The sequence below is a fragment of the Megalopta genalis genome, chromosome 3, assembly GCF_051020955.1.
Source record: "Megalopta genalis isolate 19385.01 chromosome 3, iyMegGena1_principal, whole genome shotgun sequence".
NCBI lineage: Eukaryota > Metazoa > Arthropoda > Insecta > Hymenoptera > Halictidae > Megalopta > Megalopta genalis.
In genome coordinates this window covers 23,617,225-23,638,415 of record NC_135015.1, presented here as the reverse complement: position 1 = coordinate 23,638,415, position 21,191 = coordinate 23,617,225, and the positions used below count along the sequence as shown (strand labels likewise).

Sequence of the window (21,191 nt, the reverse complement as noted above, 5' to 3'; positions counted from 1 at the left end):
GATTTCTTGGTTTTTGCAGGCTTGATTTCTTTTTTTAACTCTTGCCTCGGCAACCGGTAAAAAGTTTGCCAAGACTTTTCTATTTACGTCTATTTATTTTCTGTTTATTTTCCATTTATGTCTATTTATTTTCTGTTTATTTTCTACTTACTTTCCATTTATGTCTACCTTCTATTTATTTTCCATTTACGTCTATTTATTTTCTATTTATTTTCTATTTATATCTATTCATCATCTATTTATCAACATTTTACCTGCATTCCGTTACCATCGCTTCTAAACGCTCATCGCCGGGGTCAGCGGGTCATCGATGTCCAGCGTGAAATTAATTAAAACATCGATAGGAAAGAAGTCCGGTTGAAAGGGTTCTCGTAAATGACTAATAAATCCTCCGGTAAGAGAAAATCCGGTGAACTCTGTCCTCGGCCAGGAAGCGGCTGGTCCAGAACGAACGATCTTTTCACCGAGAATCTAGACCGTTCGATCACCTGTGAACGAGGCTTCGACGTTTCCCCGGCTTCGCTCTGGGACTTCCTCGTTTCGTTTCGTTTCGTTTTACGGGACATAAACCGATAATTGAGCGGGGCCCGGTGAGGCAGAGAGGGCTGGTCTTTCGGTGATAAATGCCGGCTAATTTTACGCGTGATCGGCTTTTATTAACGAGGAAGGATGTCACGCGCGCTGGAAAAAGGCGAGCAGTGGTCGAGAGAGAGAGAGAGAGAGAGAGAGAGAGAGGGTGAAAGAGAGAGAAAGAGAGAGAAAGAGAGTGACAGAGCGAGAAGGAGGGAGGGAGAGAGAGAAGGATGGGCCGACTGTTGGCGAAGAAGTCATTTTACACGGGCGACCCAGGGTGCCCGGGGGCCGGCATTGTGCCCCAATCATTACACGCCGATGATTGCATTCTATTAGCCATGCAGCCCGATCCTTCGGGCCCGCAGCCGGTAATCCGTGTCATCGTGTTCCACGGCAGATGATGGAATAACCATACAGTTAGCCACTCTATCTCTTTCTCTCTCCAACTTTCCCTCTCCTTTTTGCTCTCACACACACTGTCTCTCCTCTCTCTTCCTCTCTCACTATATATCTCTCTCTCACGCTATCTCTCCTCTCTCTATTTCTCTCTATCTCTCTTTTTCTCCCCGTCCCTGCGTCCCCAATTATTCGACGACAGTCGCGTGACGATCGCTGCGTAATCGCGCGAAAATATTGTACGCATTTAAAACGAATAATCGCGTGCTCCGTTCCAGGCCCGGGGCCCCATTCAATGAAATTAAGAGCTCCTTTTAATCATACTTTCGGGGACTACTCACTGCGCCATGCAAACGCTGCAAATGCGACGACAGTCCATTGTCCTGCGAGACATCCTCGAGGCTCGGGAACGAAACGGCGGACCGAAACAGGATGCTGGGCGAGACTTGATTTTTCGAAGCAACGAACAGAATTTAGGCGAATGGTAATATCGTTGAATAATACTTGAAGGTACAGTAAATTCTCGGCAGGCTTCGAGGCTCAGTTTTACAGTTCCCGATTGTCAAGAATCATAGAAACGAGGCCCAAGACTCGGATAATCGTATCTCCTCAAATTCTCCATTTTTGCTTGCGAGCCGAAGAAAAATTAGGGAGAATTTACTGCGAGATTTTTTGCTAGATTTAATAGCAAGATAACCCCGCGCATCTCAAAGTAAATGAAAGTACAAAAGTTATAGTAAATTGAAGTAAAAACGTCCGAGTAAATTCAACCCTTAAATGCATCGTGTTGCCGTTTGGCAACATATATATAAAACATGAGTATATTATTAAGGAAAAAATAAGGACAAAAATTATATCTTTAGGAAAACAGTTATATTTTGTTTCGTAGTCGATTGGCTACATACGATAATTTTGCAACAAAAAACTATTTTCCCGAAGACATAATTTTTGTCTTCATTTTTCCCCCTTAATATACGCTCATTTTTCAGTAAAGTTTGATAAATAAAAACTGAAAGCAAAGAAGTCGTGCATTTTTTAAGGGTTAAATTCGTTTTGAAATTATAATAGGATCGTCGGTAGGGGCAAGGGGGAGGGAAGAAGACCGCTCGATTTTCCCGCCGATGAACTTCCGTTCTTTCCGATAGGAATAGAGTTCCGCGGACGGGCGTCGCGTAATCACGGTGCCGGAGTTAATTAAAGTCGGTGAACACGGGGAGAGGGTACGGGGGAGGGGCTCTGCTCGGCGTGGAGTACAATCTCGAAGCAGCGATAAACCGTCTGCGAGCACATCGGGTGTTTCAGCGTCGAATCGTCGAGACTCCGCTCGGCCGGAGAAGCATCGTCGTTGCTCGCCGAAAATCAGCTGCATCGCGGAAAACACATCCACGCCCTGCGATTTTCCCCGCGGACTTCCCGACACCCTCCGACGGCCAGGGACGCGGCCGGATTCCCGTTTAAATCAGGGAAAAGCGGTGCAAACACGCGGCGATGAGTCGCCGCGCCGCCTCGGCGAGCAACGTCGGTGGCGTAAACCGAACAAATAATTGTAAATAATTGTAAATGATTCGGCGACGGGCTTCCAAAACGAGCTATTATTTCCAAACGCGATGGAACAATTTTTAATGGCGCCAAAGAGTCGTCGGACTCGGACTAGAAAGAGTTTTAGCGTCGGCGACCCAAGATTATCACTTTATTTATATAATTTATAGCAAGAAAAATTGTAAAACGTTCTTCTCAGCCTTTCAGAGCGGAAGCTGCTCTCGAGAGAAGAGCAGAGCAGAAGGAAAGCAAATCGAAAGCGCAACGCGTCGCGGAGCTGTGAGATCGGTGCGCGAGGATTCGGTGGAAAATTGTTTCAATAATTTCCCCGAAACCGGCGAATAATTTTCGCGTGTTCGCGAGCGTGAGCGCGAGCGCGACGGAACGCTCCGCGTTCTTTTCTACTTTCCCGGAGTATTAAAGTCGAAGTTGAAATATTCCCGGTGTTCCCGTTGTAAAAGTCCCGGGATGGGGAGGAGAGGATCCAGCACGGAATCCCGGCCCCGGAAAAATAGTGGACGCGTTACTCGTCCCGAATTCACGTTTAATTTCCACGAAGAAGTTTCCCGGGCTCCATTCTCCCGGGGGAACGCGGGCGACACGAGAGATCGTCCTTCGCCGGAAGTTAATTTTGATTTATCGCCGCGGCAACTCGAAAACTCTCGGGCCCCGCGAATCTGTTCGAGCACTCGGCGATCTCTCGACCGTTCTCCGTAATGATCCGTTTTACACGATACACCGATGCCAGAGAAAGAGAGAGGCAAAAAGAGAGAGAGAGGAGAGAGAGAGAGAGAGAGAAGCGACGGCAGCCGCGATAAAAGCGGCAGCGATTTAACGGTTCGTGAAAACACGGCATATGGCCGGCTCGATAGCGGCGTTCAATTATGCTGAATAATCTGGCGATCCTCTGTTTAAATAAGGCGGCTTTTATTAGCGTCAGATAAAGAGGCAACCCGGGTGGACGCGCGTTATTGTCGACCGGAATCGCTGCGCGGATCGACGCGATTTTCCCCCGGAAACTCGCCGTTCCTTCTTCCGCTTCGTTTGCTGCCGAGGTAAGACTCGAATCGCATAATATCGATATTATTTAAACGAAAATATTTCATCGAGAGAATACATTTTGAGTAAGAACATTTAATCGAGATGATACATCTAAATAAGAACATTTAATTAAGAGAATTGTATGTTCGAATAAGAACATTTAACCAAGAAAACACATCTAAGTAAGAACATTTAATTAAGAGAGAATATATTCGAATAAGAAATATTGTCTACATCTTCCCCCTCGATCTTAAGATCCGAGCTTTCATTACGTCACTCATCGTTACACGAATTTCACGCGTAAAGTTCGCGACGTTCGAGGGATACGAGCCTATTTTTATTGCGCATTTTTATCGCGCCAAATCCTTCAAGATACAAATCAGGATCGCGATCAGGATTTCACGCGTCGCTTTTGCTACGAGTCCGCACGCGATCTCGCTTGTCGCGACATCAAAATCATGTTTCTACCTTGAAGCATCGGCTTCCCAGGAAGAACGATCGAGGGCTATCGAATCGCGGCACCGATCGAGCGGATCCTGCAGACGAGAGGATGTTTACCCCGGCGCCGTTAAAACTCAGCGGCAGGGTGGCGTAGCGGCGGAGAACGCGAGAGAGCCGAATCGTCGTCGTCGTCGAACAACCGGCTGGAAAACCGATAGCATCGGTTCGCTGTCTCCTCTCCGCCATATTCGAGGGGTTGCGCGGGCCGCGTTCGCAGGAGCCCGGAAGAATAGGATGTAACCGGGAGAGAATGGCCGTGGAAGAGCGGCATAAATTATTCATCGCAGCCGGAGCGAAAGGAGCGAAAGGAACGAAAGGCTGGGCCGGTGTCTGCCGATCATTAGATTGGTCGAGCGCCAGAGGGTCTGGCGGGTGGTTAAGTTGATCCGACATTAGTTACGTCATCCGACGAGGCGATGGCTTAGCCCCGGCGGGGAAGGGCGGGAGGGCGGGCGGGCGAAGTAACCGAATTCTCGTTGACACGTGCATCGCCATACGTGTGGAGGACGCGAGGAACAAGCCAAATGGACCATCGGAAGCAAATAACTCGATTTGCTCGGTCTACGCGTACTTGACTGGCTGGAAAGCTTCTAGGGGTGGTTTCGGGTGGACCGGCCGGGTCGAGGGGGGTCGGGCGCCGAGGACGTAGAAAGTGGAAACGTAACGGTGCGCGGAGAGGAGACGAGAGGAGACGACGAGCAGCGACGAGAGGACGAGAGGACGAGAGGACGAGAGGACGAGTGGAGAGGAGAGGAGAGCAGCGGGAGGCAGAGGAAGGAAGGCAGGAAGGAAGCAAGGAAGTTATCGAGGCGGTAGTGTCACCATAGTCATACAGAGGTGCCCAGTTGTCGAGCAAACTAGCGAGCCAGTCAGCCAAACAGCTCAGCCAGCCAGCCATCCAACCATCCAGCCATCCAGCCATCCAGCCATCCAGCCATCCAGCCAGCCAGTCAGCCAGCCAGCCGGATCGCTGGCCAACCAGCCAGCCAGCCAGCCAGTAAGCGAACCAGCGAGTTCTTGTTTTATTCAGTCGGGATCATAAATTACGAATTTAAACACACAATGAAAGACGCTTAACAAGAAGCTAACGCGAGATTGAGAGGCCCCGCCCGAAACACCTCTTCTTCCGGAGGAACGACCGGCGCCGGCCAATCCGCGCAGAGAACCGCCCTTCGCCGTCCAACCGACCCACCGTTTCCACGCCAATCGACTCGTTTCGCCGGCGTCGGCCGCGCCACGGCCGACCTATCGCCGGCGGGCACCCGAGCCCGAAACCCGAAATCCGAACCCCCGCCGCTCAGCGACCATGCCGGGAGTAAGTCGCAGCTTCTGCTACCCGATGCACCCCAGTCGCACACCACTTGGCGAGTCACTCGGCCACCCCCCATCGGTTCTCGCACGCGTCGATCCATAGACACGGTCCTGCCGGCGTTTTCCGACGTCGTTCCGCAGTCTCTCTCTCTCCCTCTCTCTCTTTCGCTCTCTCTCTCTCTCTTTCTCTTTCTCTTTCTCTGTCTATACTATTTCTCTCTCTCTCTCTCTTTCTCTCTCTCTTACTTTCTCGCCGGTGTTTCTTGATCCCTGGGACAGCCCGGACCAGGCGACGGTCGCGAAGTGACAGAGCCTCGGCTCGCCTAGGATGGATCGCGAGGATAGTGACCGGGACTCGTGAAGCCAGCATCATCGTCATCGTCATCATCATCGGTATCAGCAACAGCAGAGCGTAGGCCGACCGCGGGGACACAGGAGGCTTGCTGTGCGACGAGTGCGACATGTCCGTTGTGTATCAGTGAGGAAACAGTGTGCGGAGGAACCGTCGTCGAGCTCTTGCGAAGAAAGAGAGAGAGACAGAAAGAGAGAGAGCGAAAGAGGGAGAGAGAGAGAGAGAGAGAGAGAAAGAGAGGACCGCGTCCCGGTTCCGCGAGTCTCTCCCAAGATTTTCCGTCCATTGCCGAACTATGCGTGGTGCGAGATGGTGTGTTCCTTGACCAGCAGCAACAACGCCGGCAGCAACACCACCAACGATCGCAGCAGCAGCAACAACAACAACAACAACGACGAGGACGAGGACCAGCGGAACAGCACCGGCTCGAAGAAGGCCTGCGACGACACCGGTGACCCGTGCCCGGAGGGCCGGCCGCGATCGCGATCCGCTCCGGAACCGCAGCCGGAGAACATGTCGTCGCTGAGCGACGCTCACAGACGGAACAGCCACCTGGAGGGCGACAGGAGCTCCTCGGCGGGATCATCCCTGGGCTCTTGCTCGCCGCCGCCGGCCTCCAGCCATTCGCCGCCGCCGCCGAGGCCGCCCTGGCTCCACGATTTCCACGCGGCCGCCGCGCCGCACGTTCTCCAATTCCTGAACCTGAGCGCGGCCGGCGGCAGCATGCTGGCCAGCCAGCCGCTCGCCGCCCTCCACTCGATGGCCGAGAGGAGCCATCACCAGCAGCAGCAACACCAGCACCAACAGCACCAACAGCACCAGCAACACCAGCATCAACAGCAACAACAGCACGCTCACCATCAACAGCAACCGCAGCCCGGCATCCAGCTGCCCAGGATCAGCGTGCCGTTGTCCACCATCACCCAGGGCCAGCCGTCGCCGACCGGAAGCGGCAAACACAGTCCCGCCACCTCCATCACCTCCGTCGGCAGCAATCCCCATGGGATCGACTCGATATTGTCGAGACCCGCGGCCACGCACCCGCAGGCACCCGTCTCCGCGACGCACGCCGCGCTGCAACCCTCGCCGCACCCCCAGCACATGACGACGCCTAGATACGCCATGCACGCGGGATTCACCGCTTCCTCCGGTTCGTATATGCACCTTCGTTGCTTTCTTTTATTTCGTCGGATCGGGGAACTTGTTCCCGTCGAGGGTGTTCGGTGTTAGCGCCACCACAGGGTGCTCGCTTCTTCGATGCCGTTATTTAACCCTTGCGTCGGTGACCGGCGGCCACCCTCGCGCGCATTCTTCTCGCAATACTTTCTGCTCTCGGTTAAATATTTCAATTTCTATTAAATCGTATCGATATGCAGGGCGTTCGCGTTTCAGTGTTTTTCCGCGTTATCTGTTTTAGACGCTTCGCTCTCTCTCTTTCCCTCTCGCTCTCTCTTACGTCACGACACAATACGCGCCGTGCCATGGTAAACGCGCGGGCTTCATTGTCGATTAGAGATCGCTCCGATTGCAAAAAATCCGGCCCCATTGATACAGCGTAGAAGCGAGCCGAGCCGAGCGCAGCAAAAACAGAAGCGCGTGTTTACTCGCCGCGGCGGCGCGTATTGCGTCGCGAGATATCGCGTCCGTGACGTAGCACGATCGGCATGCGTCGCGAAATATCTCGTCCTGTGACCTTATATCTACAATAGCCGTGACGCGACATATAAACACGTTCATGGGTGCGGAGCGGGGCTAATCGGAGACCAGGTTAGTTCACGTTCAACCTTCTCCGCGTCGAGTCGGAATTATTTACGGTGCGGTCCGTGCTATCTAACAGCGATATTTAGGCGTCCCAAGCATCTTTTCCTCGCAAATCAGGTAATAATTGCAGTGCATTTCGGCGGGATATCAATGACGCCGTATGGCGTCGTGTCGGCAGTCTAACTGCTTCGTTTCGCAGACATTTTCGCGAGCCGCGACTGTGCTAAGTGCGACGAGAATCCTCGTTTCTCGCGGTTAGGTATTCTGGAAGAAGGAGATACACAGGCATAGTGTTAATTTAATCGAGTATATTAAGCGAATTGGAGAAGAATTAGGGATTCGTCATTTCAAGCGTGCAGTGATCGATCGGTCCAGCGATGCCGAAATAAGAGTGACATACCGCGTGCGGTCTCACGGCTCGATCTTTCGTTCGATTCGACCCTTAATCGATCCTTAAGCTGCCGGGATGCTGGCCAAACGAATGACCTAATAACAACATAATACACGGACCGCGGATTTTTATGCTGGATACGAATTTTCCGAGACCATCGCGAGGAACAGATATTAAATGAAAATAAATTTATATTTATTCTTTCTTAATCGACCCTTAATCGACTCTTAACACTAGATTTACGGAACCCGTTAAAATGACGGACCACCAATTTTTTAATTCACGATTATTCGCATCGTAAAGATACATTTACGACCTATTTATTCAATTTATATATTACTCGTGGCAAATATTACAATATAACACTTGTTACACAAATTAGAATAAACGTCTTATTGTACACTTTTATAAACCAATATAAAGCAGTCGTTCTTCGGGCTCCGTGAATCCAGTGTTAATAAATTACCGGGCATAGATGTCTCTCATTCTGTCCCTTAACTTATTAATATTCAGTAACTTTTATAAACTAATACAAAACAGCTGTTTCTTGTGCTGCGTAAATCCAGTGCTAATGGTCGCAATAAAAAAACAGCAGTGTAACCGTACCGTTGAAATTCCTCTTACGTGTTTACATTTTGATATCTCAGCCGCGCGTTTTTCTCGCGATCGCGTAAAATCCGCGGTCCAATAATAAAATCGCGATCACGCGAGTGACGACTCGGTTCCCCGGGGAAAAAGCAGTATTTTCGACGGGATTCCACGTTCCGGATTTTTCGTCGCGGACGACGAGCAGGATCAAAATTCTCTCGACTCGAACCGGAAAAGAAATTCGTTTTGGCTCGGGCGAGCGGTCAGCGACGGTCTCGCCGATGAAGTTCAGAGAATCGAATCAGAGAATGATCCGGCCGGAGAACCGGAATCGGATGAACGGCGGCGGCACGATCCCGTGATCCAAAGTTAGCATATTTCGGGTTAACCACCTGACGACGGTGGCCAACTCGGCCGAGGGGCGTTCTGATCCCCGCGGAAACACGCGAACTGTGAAAACACGGCCGGCGCTCCCTACGGCGCAGCCCTTCGACGAGCTTCCAAAAATCGGTGGACAACGCGGATTTCCGCGACGAGAACGAGACGACCGCGATCCAGATGATTTATAATAAACCGGCTCACGGTCGTCGGTTTAATGCGGAAACATTTGCGAACGCGACGCGACGCGACGCTCCGCGAACGAAAAGATCGCGCGCGCGCGCGTGCGGCGGTTTATTTTTGCAGCGGCGCGCGCGCGCTATGTTTGCTTAAAATATTCTTCCGCCGTTAAATATGCACCTTTTGACGACTCTGTGTACATCGGCGCGGCTTAATCCGATTTATTCGACACTCGGGACAACTTCGTATCACTGTCTATTAATCTCCTTGAATTAGCAGCCGCGCGGCAATCGTATTTTTTAGCCCGTCGCGTCGAATTAAGCCCGTTTCGCCGTGTCGGCTTCAATCGTTCAAAAGTTCGCCGGCTTTTAATCGGAAAGCTTGAATGATGCGACGATCGATCTGCCCTCCTTAAATTGTCCTAACTAACGTTTCCGATCAGACGAGAGACGGAGCTTCGACGCTTTGTTCGCGGTGTTCTAAAACCAGCTGTTTTATCATAGCTTATAAACGTAAAGACGTTGAATAAACATCTCGTAAGTGTATCTTTACGGTCCGAACAGGCGTAAATTAATAAATTAATGACCCGCCATTGTCACGCGTTTCGTACACCTAATGTCAAATGAAATCGGTTCGAGATCAGAGAAAATGAATAAACGAGATTACAATTGGAACTCGACGCTTTTTATTTGCTTGTTAAAAAGCGCAGGAGCTTTCTGGGCGAACCGATACTTGTTCAAAGTAATTCTCGAGATCGTTGAGTCATCGAGCTTTTAGACCGAAGCAGTTTTTAAACCCTCGTGCGATTTTACCTCTCTTCAGCTGGCTTCGCATTGATAGATGTTCGAAAATGAGAAATTACATATATTCTAGCATCGAATAAAGTTGAATTAGCAGATCGTCCCGCTGTGATAAACAAAACTGGACCTTTGTGCGAAATAAAAATTGTCTGCGTCGACTGCGTGACTTCGTTTAAAAGATAAAAGGCGTGATGTTTGAAATACTTTCAGATACTCTCAGATACTCTCAGATACTCTCAAATACTCTCAGATACCCTCAGATACTCTCGGATACTCTCAAATACTCTCAGATACTCTCAGATATTCTCAAATGCTCTCAGATACTCTCAGATATTCTCAAATGCTCTCAGATACTCTCAGATACTCTCAAATACTCCCAGATATTCTCAAATACTCTCAGATACTCTCAGATACTCCCAGATACTCTCAAATACTCCCAGATACTCTCAAATACTCCCAGATACTCTCAAATACTCTCGGATACTCTCAGATACTCTCAAATACTCTCAAATACTCTCAAATACTCTCAGATACTCTCAAATACTCTCAAATATTCCGAAAACTGCCAGATTACTAGATAAAACATTTCAATAAATAACGAGCATGGCGCAGATACGTTCCCGACACAAAGTTCGATAGAATTGAATTAGCGGAGGTTGCACAATCGCGTCACTCAAAAAAATGTAATTAATGGACTGCGCGGAATTTACGCGTTTAGGACAGAAATCCAAAAATAAAGCATAAAATAGTGAAAACATCGTAAGAATTGGCCTTCGCTGTCGCGTTGCTCTCGCACTAAAATCGCCAAGAGAATAAATACATTTATACTGTTTATTTCACCGCTGTTTCGTTCAATTCGTGCGAACAATCTTTATTTTGCATAAAAATCCACAGTCCAGCGATTAATGAAGCTGCTTCGAAGAGAGCGCTCGACGAAGAACGGCGGACGAGCCGCAGTGGTCGCGACTGGTTCTCGCGGTCCGCTCGCCATTTTGTGAATCCGAGGGCGCCGGGAGTGCACGGCGACGTTAAAGGGTTCATTCACAAACTTGTGCGCCCGTTATTAATGATATCGCGGCGCATACAAGGGATTATAAATTTAAGAGTGCGGCCGTCGAGCGCCGCCGCCGCCGCCGCTCAGAAACACTAAATATATTTTACGAACGAGGGTGGCGCGTGACTAGGGTTTATGAGTTCGTGAATTAGATCGAGGACAATATAGGTCGGATTTTAAGGGTCCTCGAATTTTCCGCGGCCGTTTGCTCGTCGGGAACGGCTCGCTCGGTGGTCGAATCTTTTCGGTTTCCGTTCCGACGTTCGCCGTCGGCCACTTTTGCGTCTCGCGAGCCGTGTCAACAGTTGATTCTCGACCGCTAATTACGCGCATTTGCGAGAGAAAAAATGTGCAGGTGAAACGTAGAATAGCGAAGAAATTAGAGAAATTAAGAGTATACCGATACGTCAATTATAATTTATTTAAGAGAAATAGAGATTGAGAGAAATAAGATCGCACTTGTCTCCTACGTTACGCGATTGACGCAGATCATTTTTATTAGACGAGACAATCAATTGGATAGACAATTTTATTATAGTGTTTAAGAATTGCTGACATCTTCGATCTAAAAGCTGGTCTCGATGATTCAACGAACTCGGGGATTAATTAACAAGTATCGCGTCGCCCAGAAAGTTCCTGTGCTTTTTAACAAGCAAATACAAAGCATTTTTTTACATAAAGAAATGTCTGTACTGAATTATGCGATTTAATTATATATATATGAACTTTTCTAATATTTTATGTAATTTCATAATACACCGTTCGTAAACGGGGGTGTAATCGTGCTTTCTGCTGGTTTGGAACCGCGCTTTGGATAGAATTTGAGGTTTTAAGCGTTACCAGTAAAACTACGATCTTCTTAAACAATCTGAAATTAGTTTCATCGTAGAACGGCCAGCTTCCAGGATCGTCGAAAACCGCACGAACTTTCCGGCCAAACGGATAGAATTGAATCGGTCAAAAGCGAAGGGGTGCGAGCGATCGTTTCGAGAAAACGAGCTTCGAGGTTAGGATCCGGAATTTCAAATAACTTGTTAATTCTTTATAATTTTTATTAGTCGAAATGTCGAGTGGGTGGCACGAATTCAAGTAATTCCTGCAGATTTCTGCACTTGTCCGTCTTTATAGTCGAAGGCGCCTCATAAAAGTTTTTTAAGTTCGTTACGATGACTGGGCGACCTTTATTAGACCTTTTGATTTTATTAGATTTTTGAGGCAGGTCGTTGAATATTAGTAACAGTCTCCTTTTAATACAGTTGCGTGTACGGTTCTTTTTTCATCGGTTCCAATATGGCTTATAATATTTATAAAACATTCCAATTCGGCGACGAACAGATGCCATCGCACTTATGTCCTTTCGCTTCCAAAAAATAACACGATTTTGTCAAGCAATTTTTACAAACGTCCATAGATCGCGGCGCATACCGATGAATTAACTCGTCGATCAACCCTCGTTACTATAGACCGCGGATTTTTATGCAAAATCGAAATATCGTCTGCATCAGTTACAAGGAACAGAAACCAAATAAAAAGTTCATCCTCTTTTTTAATAATTTCATTGGATCGAAACTGATGCAACGACTTTTTTCTATCATAAATGCATCGAATCCGCAGTCCACTCATTACCATCGGGTAAATTAGTACTATCAATTAGGGCACTTGCCACCGTTTCGACAATTTTGTCGCTTGCGCCCCGTTGCTTCTAATCGGCCCGATTGTTTCGTTCCGTTCCGTTTTCGATTGTTCGGCGGATCGCCGAATGTTCCGGAGATTTCGGCGCGGATAAACTCCGCGACGACGGCGAGAGTGAATATTTATTGGAAGAGGATGAAAACGTCGGGCGGAACGACGTTCGATCGTGAACGGAATAACGAGAAACGGGAAAAAGACACGGCGGGGCCTTAAACAATGCTCGCGGGGAGGAAACGCGCTCTTTTTAAACTATATCCGGCGCCATTATTACGAATTATGAGAACGATCCCCGAAGATATTTGAACGTTCGCCCACGGACAAAAGTAGCACAGCAGCCGGATATAAATCGCGAAAGATTCTTTCGGGACCCCTCGGCTGGCTTTTACGGGTGCCACGACGAAGATTTCTTCTTTTATTGGAAGGAAAACAATTTTATAGTGGCCACAGTGTTGCTCAACTACATTCCCGGGGCTATATCATTTCCCGGGACGCTTTGTACCGCAAAAATATCATTCCGCCGCGACACGGTCTCTCCCTCTCTCTCACCCTTTCTCTCTCTCTCTCTCTCTCTCTCTCTCGATTTGTAACGAAAATTATTCTCGCCCAGCGAAAGAAACTTTAAACAACGTTCTTCCACGGTCCTCCGATTCAATTAGCGTCTCCTCCGGCGTCCATTTCTTATCCGAGAACTCGCTTTTGCCAATAATTGCTTGCATTATGTTTCATTAATTTCGTATGAAATTTAAACCTTTGACGTTCCGAGACAATATGAAATGCATAAATGCGAAATATAGTTTCGTTCTGGTTATGTCAAGCTCGCTGAATTCATTCGTTCGTCGAGACATTGAATCCGATTCGCGTAAATTACGATTATCAATTACAATTCGACTTGTCCTCGATGCGTCGATAATTGGGACCCTTGCATTACACCGGAGCATGCAGCTAGCAGATAGAATAATATCTGGCGCGGCAGGATCGTCGGTGACGAGTCGAAGAGCATCATGGGGTATCTTTATGAAGTGGTTAGCGCCCTAACCGTCGCCTAACCCAGACCTAGCCCAGAAACGTGCGCGTAATGACTGGAAATCGGGTGCTTCGGATTCCGGCGAAGCTCGCGCAGTATTCGGGGTATCCCCGGTCCATATACATATTGTATGTACTACATACCGAGAGCAGTTCCGGCGAGTCTCTGCCTTTATGTGTTCTTAGCACACCGATGACTCGTCCCAGAAATCCCGGATTCCCTTGGAAACCGCGTGCACCAGCTTTTAACGAACCTGTACAGCTCTCTCGCGAGCTCTCTCTCGCGACCTCTCTCTCGCGCGAGCTTTCTCTCTCGGGTGCTCTATCTCTCTCGGGTGCTCTATCTCTCTTGGGAGCTCTCTCTCTCTCTCTCTCTCTCTCTCTCTCTCTTGGGAGCTCTCTCTCTCTCTCTCTCTAGGGAGTTCTCTCTCTAGGGAGCTTTCTCTCTCGGGAGTTCTCTCTCTCTCTCTTGGAAGCTCTCTCTCTCTCTTTTGGAAGCTCTCTCTCTCTCTCTTTTGGAAGCTCGCTCTCTCCCCTGGAAGCTCGCTCTCTCCCCTGGAAACTCTCTCTCTCTCTCTCTTGGAAGCTCTCTCTCTCTCTCTCTCTCTCTCGGAAGCTCTCTCTCTCTCTCTCTCTCTTGGAAGCTCTCTCTCTCTCTCTCTCGGAAGCTCTCTCTCTCTCTCTCTTGAAAGCTCGCTCTCTCTTTTGGAAGCTCTCTCGCTCAGGAGCTCTATCTCTCGGGAGCTTTCTCTCTCTCTCTCTCTCTCTCTCTCTTTCGCAAAAGATCGAAATAGGAGACAAAGAGACAGAGCCTTGGTCACTTATACGAGAGATTCTAGGTTAGGCTCCGAAGTTTCCTAAAGCAGAGTTCGATCAGCTGTCCGGAATTAGCGGAAACGAGGGTCTCGAATTAGTCTCCTTCGGAGCCGCTAGCTAGTTTAATTGCGCTCGCTATCAATTTCTCGCGGACCGACAGTTATCGAGCAGATTCGCCAAGCATTATTATCCGGTTAATCTTCGCGGCAGTGACTTTCTTCCACGTACGCGCAGCGAGCGTCGCGATCTTCAGGTGCTAACTGGGCAAAACTCTCTTGTTTTACGTTTATTTCGTGTCGCGTGTCCCTGCAGCTTTGTTGTAACAAATGAACGCACTTATCGATTCATATGTGCCGTGTTTTTTTAACAGTTGTCTAACAAAACATTTTTTTTCACCAAGAAATCTTATCGATTGAAAAATGATAAAATATGGTAAAATGAAATGAAATTATCTTAATTTAAATTGAATTGGATTAAAGAGAATTGAATGAAATGAAATTAAAGTGAATTGTATTAACATAAATTAAAAATAAATGTATTGTAAATCGTCATTTGCAGAACTAAATTCTTCTTCAGCAGATTAATATAATATATGTATATAAAAATGCATTTCAACCGTGTATAAAAACGTAAATACCAAACTTATTTTAATAATATATATGAATCGAGTTAGGTGGCATAGAAATCTCATAAACGGTATGCATTATTTCATAGCTTCCTCGGTTAATAAAAAGTAATAATTAAAAGCGAAATGGCGAAAAGTGTAATTATTATTTCCATAACTAAATATAATTCTAACAGCAAGCGGTGGTCCACAATTATGTTAACATCTAGAAAGGGGAGATTCCTGAGGTCATTTCAAGCAACTTTTTCCTTTGCGAAAATGTGATCCGCAGCTTCATTTACGAGTTAGATCATATGCCTTCTGACTCCAAAAAATCCGGAAAATGAATTCTACTAGCCTCAGTAACTGGTCCAAAATTTTGCTGTCCACATAAGGGGACCAGTTACGGAGACTAGTGGAATGGATTTTCGGGATTTTTGTGATCTGTCCGGAAATCAATCCTACTAGTCTCAGTAACTGGTCCCTCTAGGTGGACAACAAAATTTTGGACCAGTTACCGAGACTAGTAGAATTCATTTTCCGAATTTTTTCGAGTCATATCATATAACTCGTAAAGGAAACCGCGGATCACATTTTCGCAAAGGAAAAAGTTGCTTGAAATGACCTCAGGAATCTCCTCTTTCCAGGTGTTAACATAATTATGGGATACCTTGTCCTGCGGACGGATTTCATTGCTATGATTTCAGTTGATGCGACGTTAGTATGTTCTCCATCTTGCATTAGCAGCACGACGCGATCTGTTTCGAACAAATTAGACACGATAGAGACACGCAGACTCTCGTTCGTCTCGAATTCCTCTTAATTCCGGCTTCCTATTCTCCGTCTCGCCGGCTGCAACAAAGACGATGTTATTGTCGTTGCAAGCGAAAAACGACGAGCCCGGGAAAAAGCGAGCAACCGTACGATTCCAAGCCCCCGTGCTCCCCCATAAATGTCGCGTAATTGGTTCGGGGAAAGTGCTCGCGCAGCTATCTCGACGAACACATTCTCCCGGCGTTCTAATAACTTTCAGCCGCGATATAAGCTGTTTTGAGTATGCCCTCGACGGTGCACGCTGTATAAACATGCATACACCCGCCCACCCCGGAGAGTGAAATGGGCGAGCAATGCATGTCGCGCAATACGGAACGCGCAGGTTCGATACGCATCCTCTTGGCTTCTACGGTAGCTGCATCTGCTCCGGCCCGATGAATTCGTCCGCGGAACGATCCTGAATACTATTATCGCAGCCTGGGAAACCTCGATTTCCCGATCGAAAATTCCCCGGGCAATTAAGATCCGGACGCACGCTTTTTCGGCGATTCTTTGGCTCGTTCTTGAACGTCCGGGTCCGAAAAAGCGACGCCCTAGACCAGGGCACTCGAAGGTTAACCCTTTGAACTCGAAGCTGCTTTCACGCCGAAATCGAGACAATTGTTTTCGTTGAAGTAGTATGATGTTAACGCTTTAATGGCCGCACGTCTACGCAGTCAAAGACGCCAGGGACCGGCAATTTTTATGTAAATTTAGGAAACGACGAACGATAACAACACATTTAATGCAACAAATTTAATATTTTTCCTTTATGTGATAAAGCAATCACCTACATAATTATTAAAGCATCGCACACACACACACGTTGTGTGAGCGGTCATTAAAGCGTTAAACCCATTTGTTTATACTATACTTGCGATTATAACAAAATTTAGATTTTAACAGCATAAACATTTCTGATTAAATTACTTTGAAACGCGATAATAATTTTTAGAGCCTCAGACTCGCCTCTCGAGTGCAAAGGGTTGACGCTGCGAGGTATCGGCCGCCACCAGCGAGGAACGGAAACGTTGCTGACGCTGTTAACGATGTGGACGCCATTTTATCGGAAAAACGAGACGAACCTCTCATCTATTTCGGCCATTTTACCGCGTCGAATTGGTGTTTACTATCAAACGCCGCGGAGTCGTGTTAACGAAACGGCCGGTCGGGCAAGATGGCCGCGTTTCCCGGTAACAGTGCAATAATATTCAAACGATAAAGTGGAACACGCAACGCGCGATCGAGAGGCAGCCTTTACGATCTCCACGGGTGGCTGTTACTTTCTACTAATTGTTACAAGCCCCGTTTCCCCGTAGAAACGGGAGATCGGCTTTATATCGGGTTTATAAAATCCTCGGGCACAAAACCGGGCGTATTGTTCTGTCGCCGGTCGGTTATCCGTGTGCGTGCATACATACATGCGTGCATGCGATTCGAAGGGAAAAGCTGGTGTCGGTGCCGTCGCGCGCGCGCGCGCGCTCGTCCGTCCTTTTTTCCCACCGCACAATAAAACGTTATTCCGGTTTTAGTGTTCGCCGGCGAGAGACCGGGAAACGAGTATGGAAACGCGCGCGATACGATCGGTCGATCGTTACTCCTTTTGTCCGGCGCGCACGGATCAAATAAAATTTATTGGATCATAAACGAGTGAACCTGCACGCTCATCAACAAAAATATTCGGGATCGTAGCCGCGCGACCGCTTTCGGCAGCCGGTGGTGGATGATGCGTCGTCGCGCCTCGCCGCGCCGTCCTCGTCGTAACCGGCGATCCTCGAACCGCCGCGACGGATTCTCCGAGCTTTAATTGAACCTCCAGCAGAGATTTTTATGGGGCGAAACCTACCAGCGGCCAACAGCCACCGGTCTCGCGGATGCCGGATGCGATGGCCCCTCGAAAATCAATTTCTTCGGCCTCCGAAAGAATGATTTCGCCTCGGCGAAAAAAAAGCCCGTCGACGAACGCCGCCGATTCCTTCGCGATTCGCAAAGCTCTTATTTCTAAGCGGTGCCGATTGGCCGACTGGAAAACCGGGGCACAGTAACACCAACCCGCGTCTCTGGTCGGTGTTAGCGCATTTCGCGCGCCTCGCGGATCGAGCTTCGCTTTGCCCACCGGTAAAAAACCAGTGAGAAATTTGAACAAATTTGAACAAATTCATTTCGTAGGAACTATTTAGTCGTTTCAAAGCTGATAGTAAGATTTCGATGACGAGCGTGCGGCGACGAGGATTTTTAGGCGCGGAATATCTTCGCGATCGCGTTGCAGCGTCGTCCGCATATTCTTCGATTTTTCCCGGTGGAAGGTGGCCGATCCGAACGAGACACGGGGGACGTCGGAGAGTTTTTGCGAGACTAGCAACTCGGTCCGGGATTGGACTGTTTCGTGGCCACAGGCGTCGCGTTGCGGTTATATCCGGTCGTCGTCGCGGCGTCGGCGGCGGCGGCACGCGATTCTCGCGCAGCAGCCGTCGCTGTCGATACAGAGAGGAAAGACCGCTTTCATAAATTCTGTCGTGTTCAACCGGCAATTAAATTGGAGGAGAGGTCCGCGCACTGTTTTCTGTTCGTCGGTGGACTTGCAAAAAATAAAAAAGCCCAGCGAAACGATCCTCCGCGAGCGGCCGCGCCGCGCGCCGCGTTCCATCAATTACGGCTCGTATCCACACGCGCGCCGTCAAGGGTCGCATTTTTTTCGACGCCGCGCGACACCCGCGCTCCCTTCGTTTGCCGTTCCCCAGCCCCCGGCCTCCTCTCTTATTTGCGCAAATATTTGTCGCATAGAACGGCGACGATGGATGTCGGCGAGGCAAGAATTATGGAATCGCCGATAAACGAACGCGTGTAATTGGCGGGTGCCAGCTGGGGGTTGGAGGACGCGCGAAGAATAAACAGGACGAGAGAGAGAGAGAAAGAGAGAGAGAGAGAGTGAGCCGGTGTGGTGGATGCACACGCTCACATTGTGTTTGCTTTGAATGCAGGTATCGGACAATTTCAACAAAGAACGGAGCCACGGCATCCCGCTGTCTATTGGCCGGGTCTTCAGGGATTAGTCAGTGATCCCCTGGCATGGCGGGCAAGACTTCACACACGTGAGTTACCTTTTCAATCTCTGCGAACGGCGACCCCTTTGGAAATTATGCTTTCTTTTCAAACGTTGTCTCTCTCCTTCGGCGACTCGATATACTTCATTTTATTGGCCGGTACATCGGCTCGCGCGCGCGGTCTTCGTTTCCATTTGAATTTCCCGCGGAACAATCGTCTAACAATTGTACGTCATTCGTATTTCATTTGTTTTTCAACCGTGCGAGAGGCAAAGTGATTAATTTTATGGACACTATGAGGCGACTAGTTTGAATCCGATCGAATTTATTTGTACACGGAAGTAGATCCTTTGGTACATATTTTTTGGTCAATGAAAATTTAATCTATTACACTATTATTGTTTAACGTAGCGAATGAATATTAATTGGGATTGGTAATTTATTTATTGCATTTATTATAATATTCAAGATTGGACCGATTAATCGAAACTGTGCATCGATTACAGCACGTTCTATTTCATTAAATTTGATCGGTGAAGTGTCAAAAAGTTGATGCCGATTTTAGATAAAAATTCATTTCGTTAACTGTACCCCCGTATAATCTATCGAAGTAATTAATGATAAAAGGTCGAATAAAAATAGAAAAGAAAGACGTCGAGTGATCCGGAGCGATTATATTGGCACTGTTAATTATTGGATTAATGCATCGGACGCGTGAAGAGAGTTAACAAGAACGAAAGTTCACGATTTAATAGTGCAGCAAAAAAATATCGAAGATGGTTCGTTCGTCGTCTATCCTTCTAGATAATTTACAAGAAATTAATCCTACTAGTTTCAGTAACTGGTCCAAAATTTTGCTATCGACCTAGGGTGACCAGTTACGGAGACTAGTGGGATGGATTTCTGAAGAGATCCCACAAATCCAGAAAATGAATTCTACTAGTCTCGGTAACTGGTCCAAAATTTTGCTGTCGACCTAGCGGGACCAGTTACTGAGACTAGTAGAATTCAATTTCCGGACTTTTGGGATCTCTTCAGAAATCGATCCCACTAGTCTCCGTAACTGATCCCCCTAGGTCCACAACAAGATTTTGGACCAGTTACTGAAACTAGTAAAATTCATTTCCCGAATTTTTTGGAGTCAGAAGGCATATCATATAACTCGTAAAGGAAGCCGCGGATCACATTTTCGCAAAGGAAAAAGTTGCTTGAAATGACCTCAGAAATCTATGGGATACCCTGAAAGATTAATCGCTTTATCCGTTATCAAGAGATAAGAAAATAATAAAATCACAAGTCGAGAAAGACGATGCCTTCGGGAATGGAAAAGATCGTCGAAGTCAAAGACTCGAGAAGCGAACGATTTCTAGGGTCTCCGGTGAAAAAGATTCGGTCGAAAACATCCGAAACACGTTTCTCAGCCTAGAGATATTTCTCTTTCCCCCCCAATATTAGACGGATTTGACAGCTGCTCGTGTTTGCTCTCGCGACAGGGAGGTCGAAGTGAAAAAACACGTGCTGACGAGCCGCTAAATGCTATTCCAGAGATCATAGAAAGAGACCATAGAGTCGAGACGAGCAGAGGAATCTCGGGAAACAATTTTTTCCCGGATGGAGACGAGACCGGGACCTCGAAATGATCGAAAGGACAGGCTACGCTTTTTCGAGCGGGTGGACAAAACGCTTTAACACGTTGCTCCGTTCGGTTAAAGCGACGCGAGATCGTCGCGCTAACATGAATACAGTGAATGATAATCCTTGAATGCTGGCCTAACCGTAAAAGCAATGGTCGCAGCGAATGGCCAGTGTGTTAGGTCGTCTCATAAGTTCCTGTCGTTTAGGGTAGCGCAGCCGGTTACCGGGGACCATTTCCTGTGACTTTGGTTTGCTTTCGGGTATAATTAATTTTACATTTATTTAATAGGACATTAGATTGTTCGATCCCTTTATTAAATATGGCGTCTATATTTTTCCTTTATTTCTTTCGTTTTTGAATAATTTCGATGAATTAAATTTTGTATTCTTTTATTTTGTTTGAGAACTATTCTGAGTAATCAAATTATTTTATTCTTTTATTTTGTTCACATTTTTCTAATGGAAGACGTCTTGTTCGAGAATTATTGAAGTTTATAATAATAAAGTTAATTGGCCTTGTAGTAAACTATCTAGTAAACTAATTTTCTTGTGTACTTGAACAATGTATAATAAATATCGTGGACTTAAACAATATATAATAAATATCGTGGACGTAGACAATATATAATAAATACCGTGTACTTAAACAATGTATAATAAATACCGTGTACTTAAACAACGTATAATAAATAAAATACT

The 21,191-nt window shown here is 47.4% G+C and overlaps 1 protein-coding gene across 1 annotated transcript in view; it reads left to right on the top strand.

Moving 5' to 3' along the window:
- The first annotated feature begins 5,391 nt into the window (after nt 1-5,391).
- HGTX (HGTX homeodomain transcription factor) overlaps nt 5,392-21,191 on the top strand; it is a 51,171-nt gene continuing 35,371 nt past the window's right edge. The window contains exons 1-2 of the mRNA XM_033473628.2: nt 5,392-6,863; nt 18,795-18,905. Of these exons, the coding sequence (XP_033329519.1) occupies nt 6,023-6,863; nt 18,795-18,905 (952 nt within the window). The 5' untranslated portion in view covers nt 5,392-6,022. The remainder of the gene's footprint in view (nt 6,864-18,794; nt 18,906-21,191) is intronic.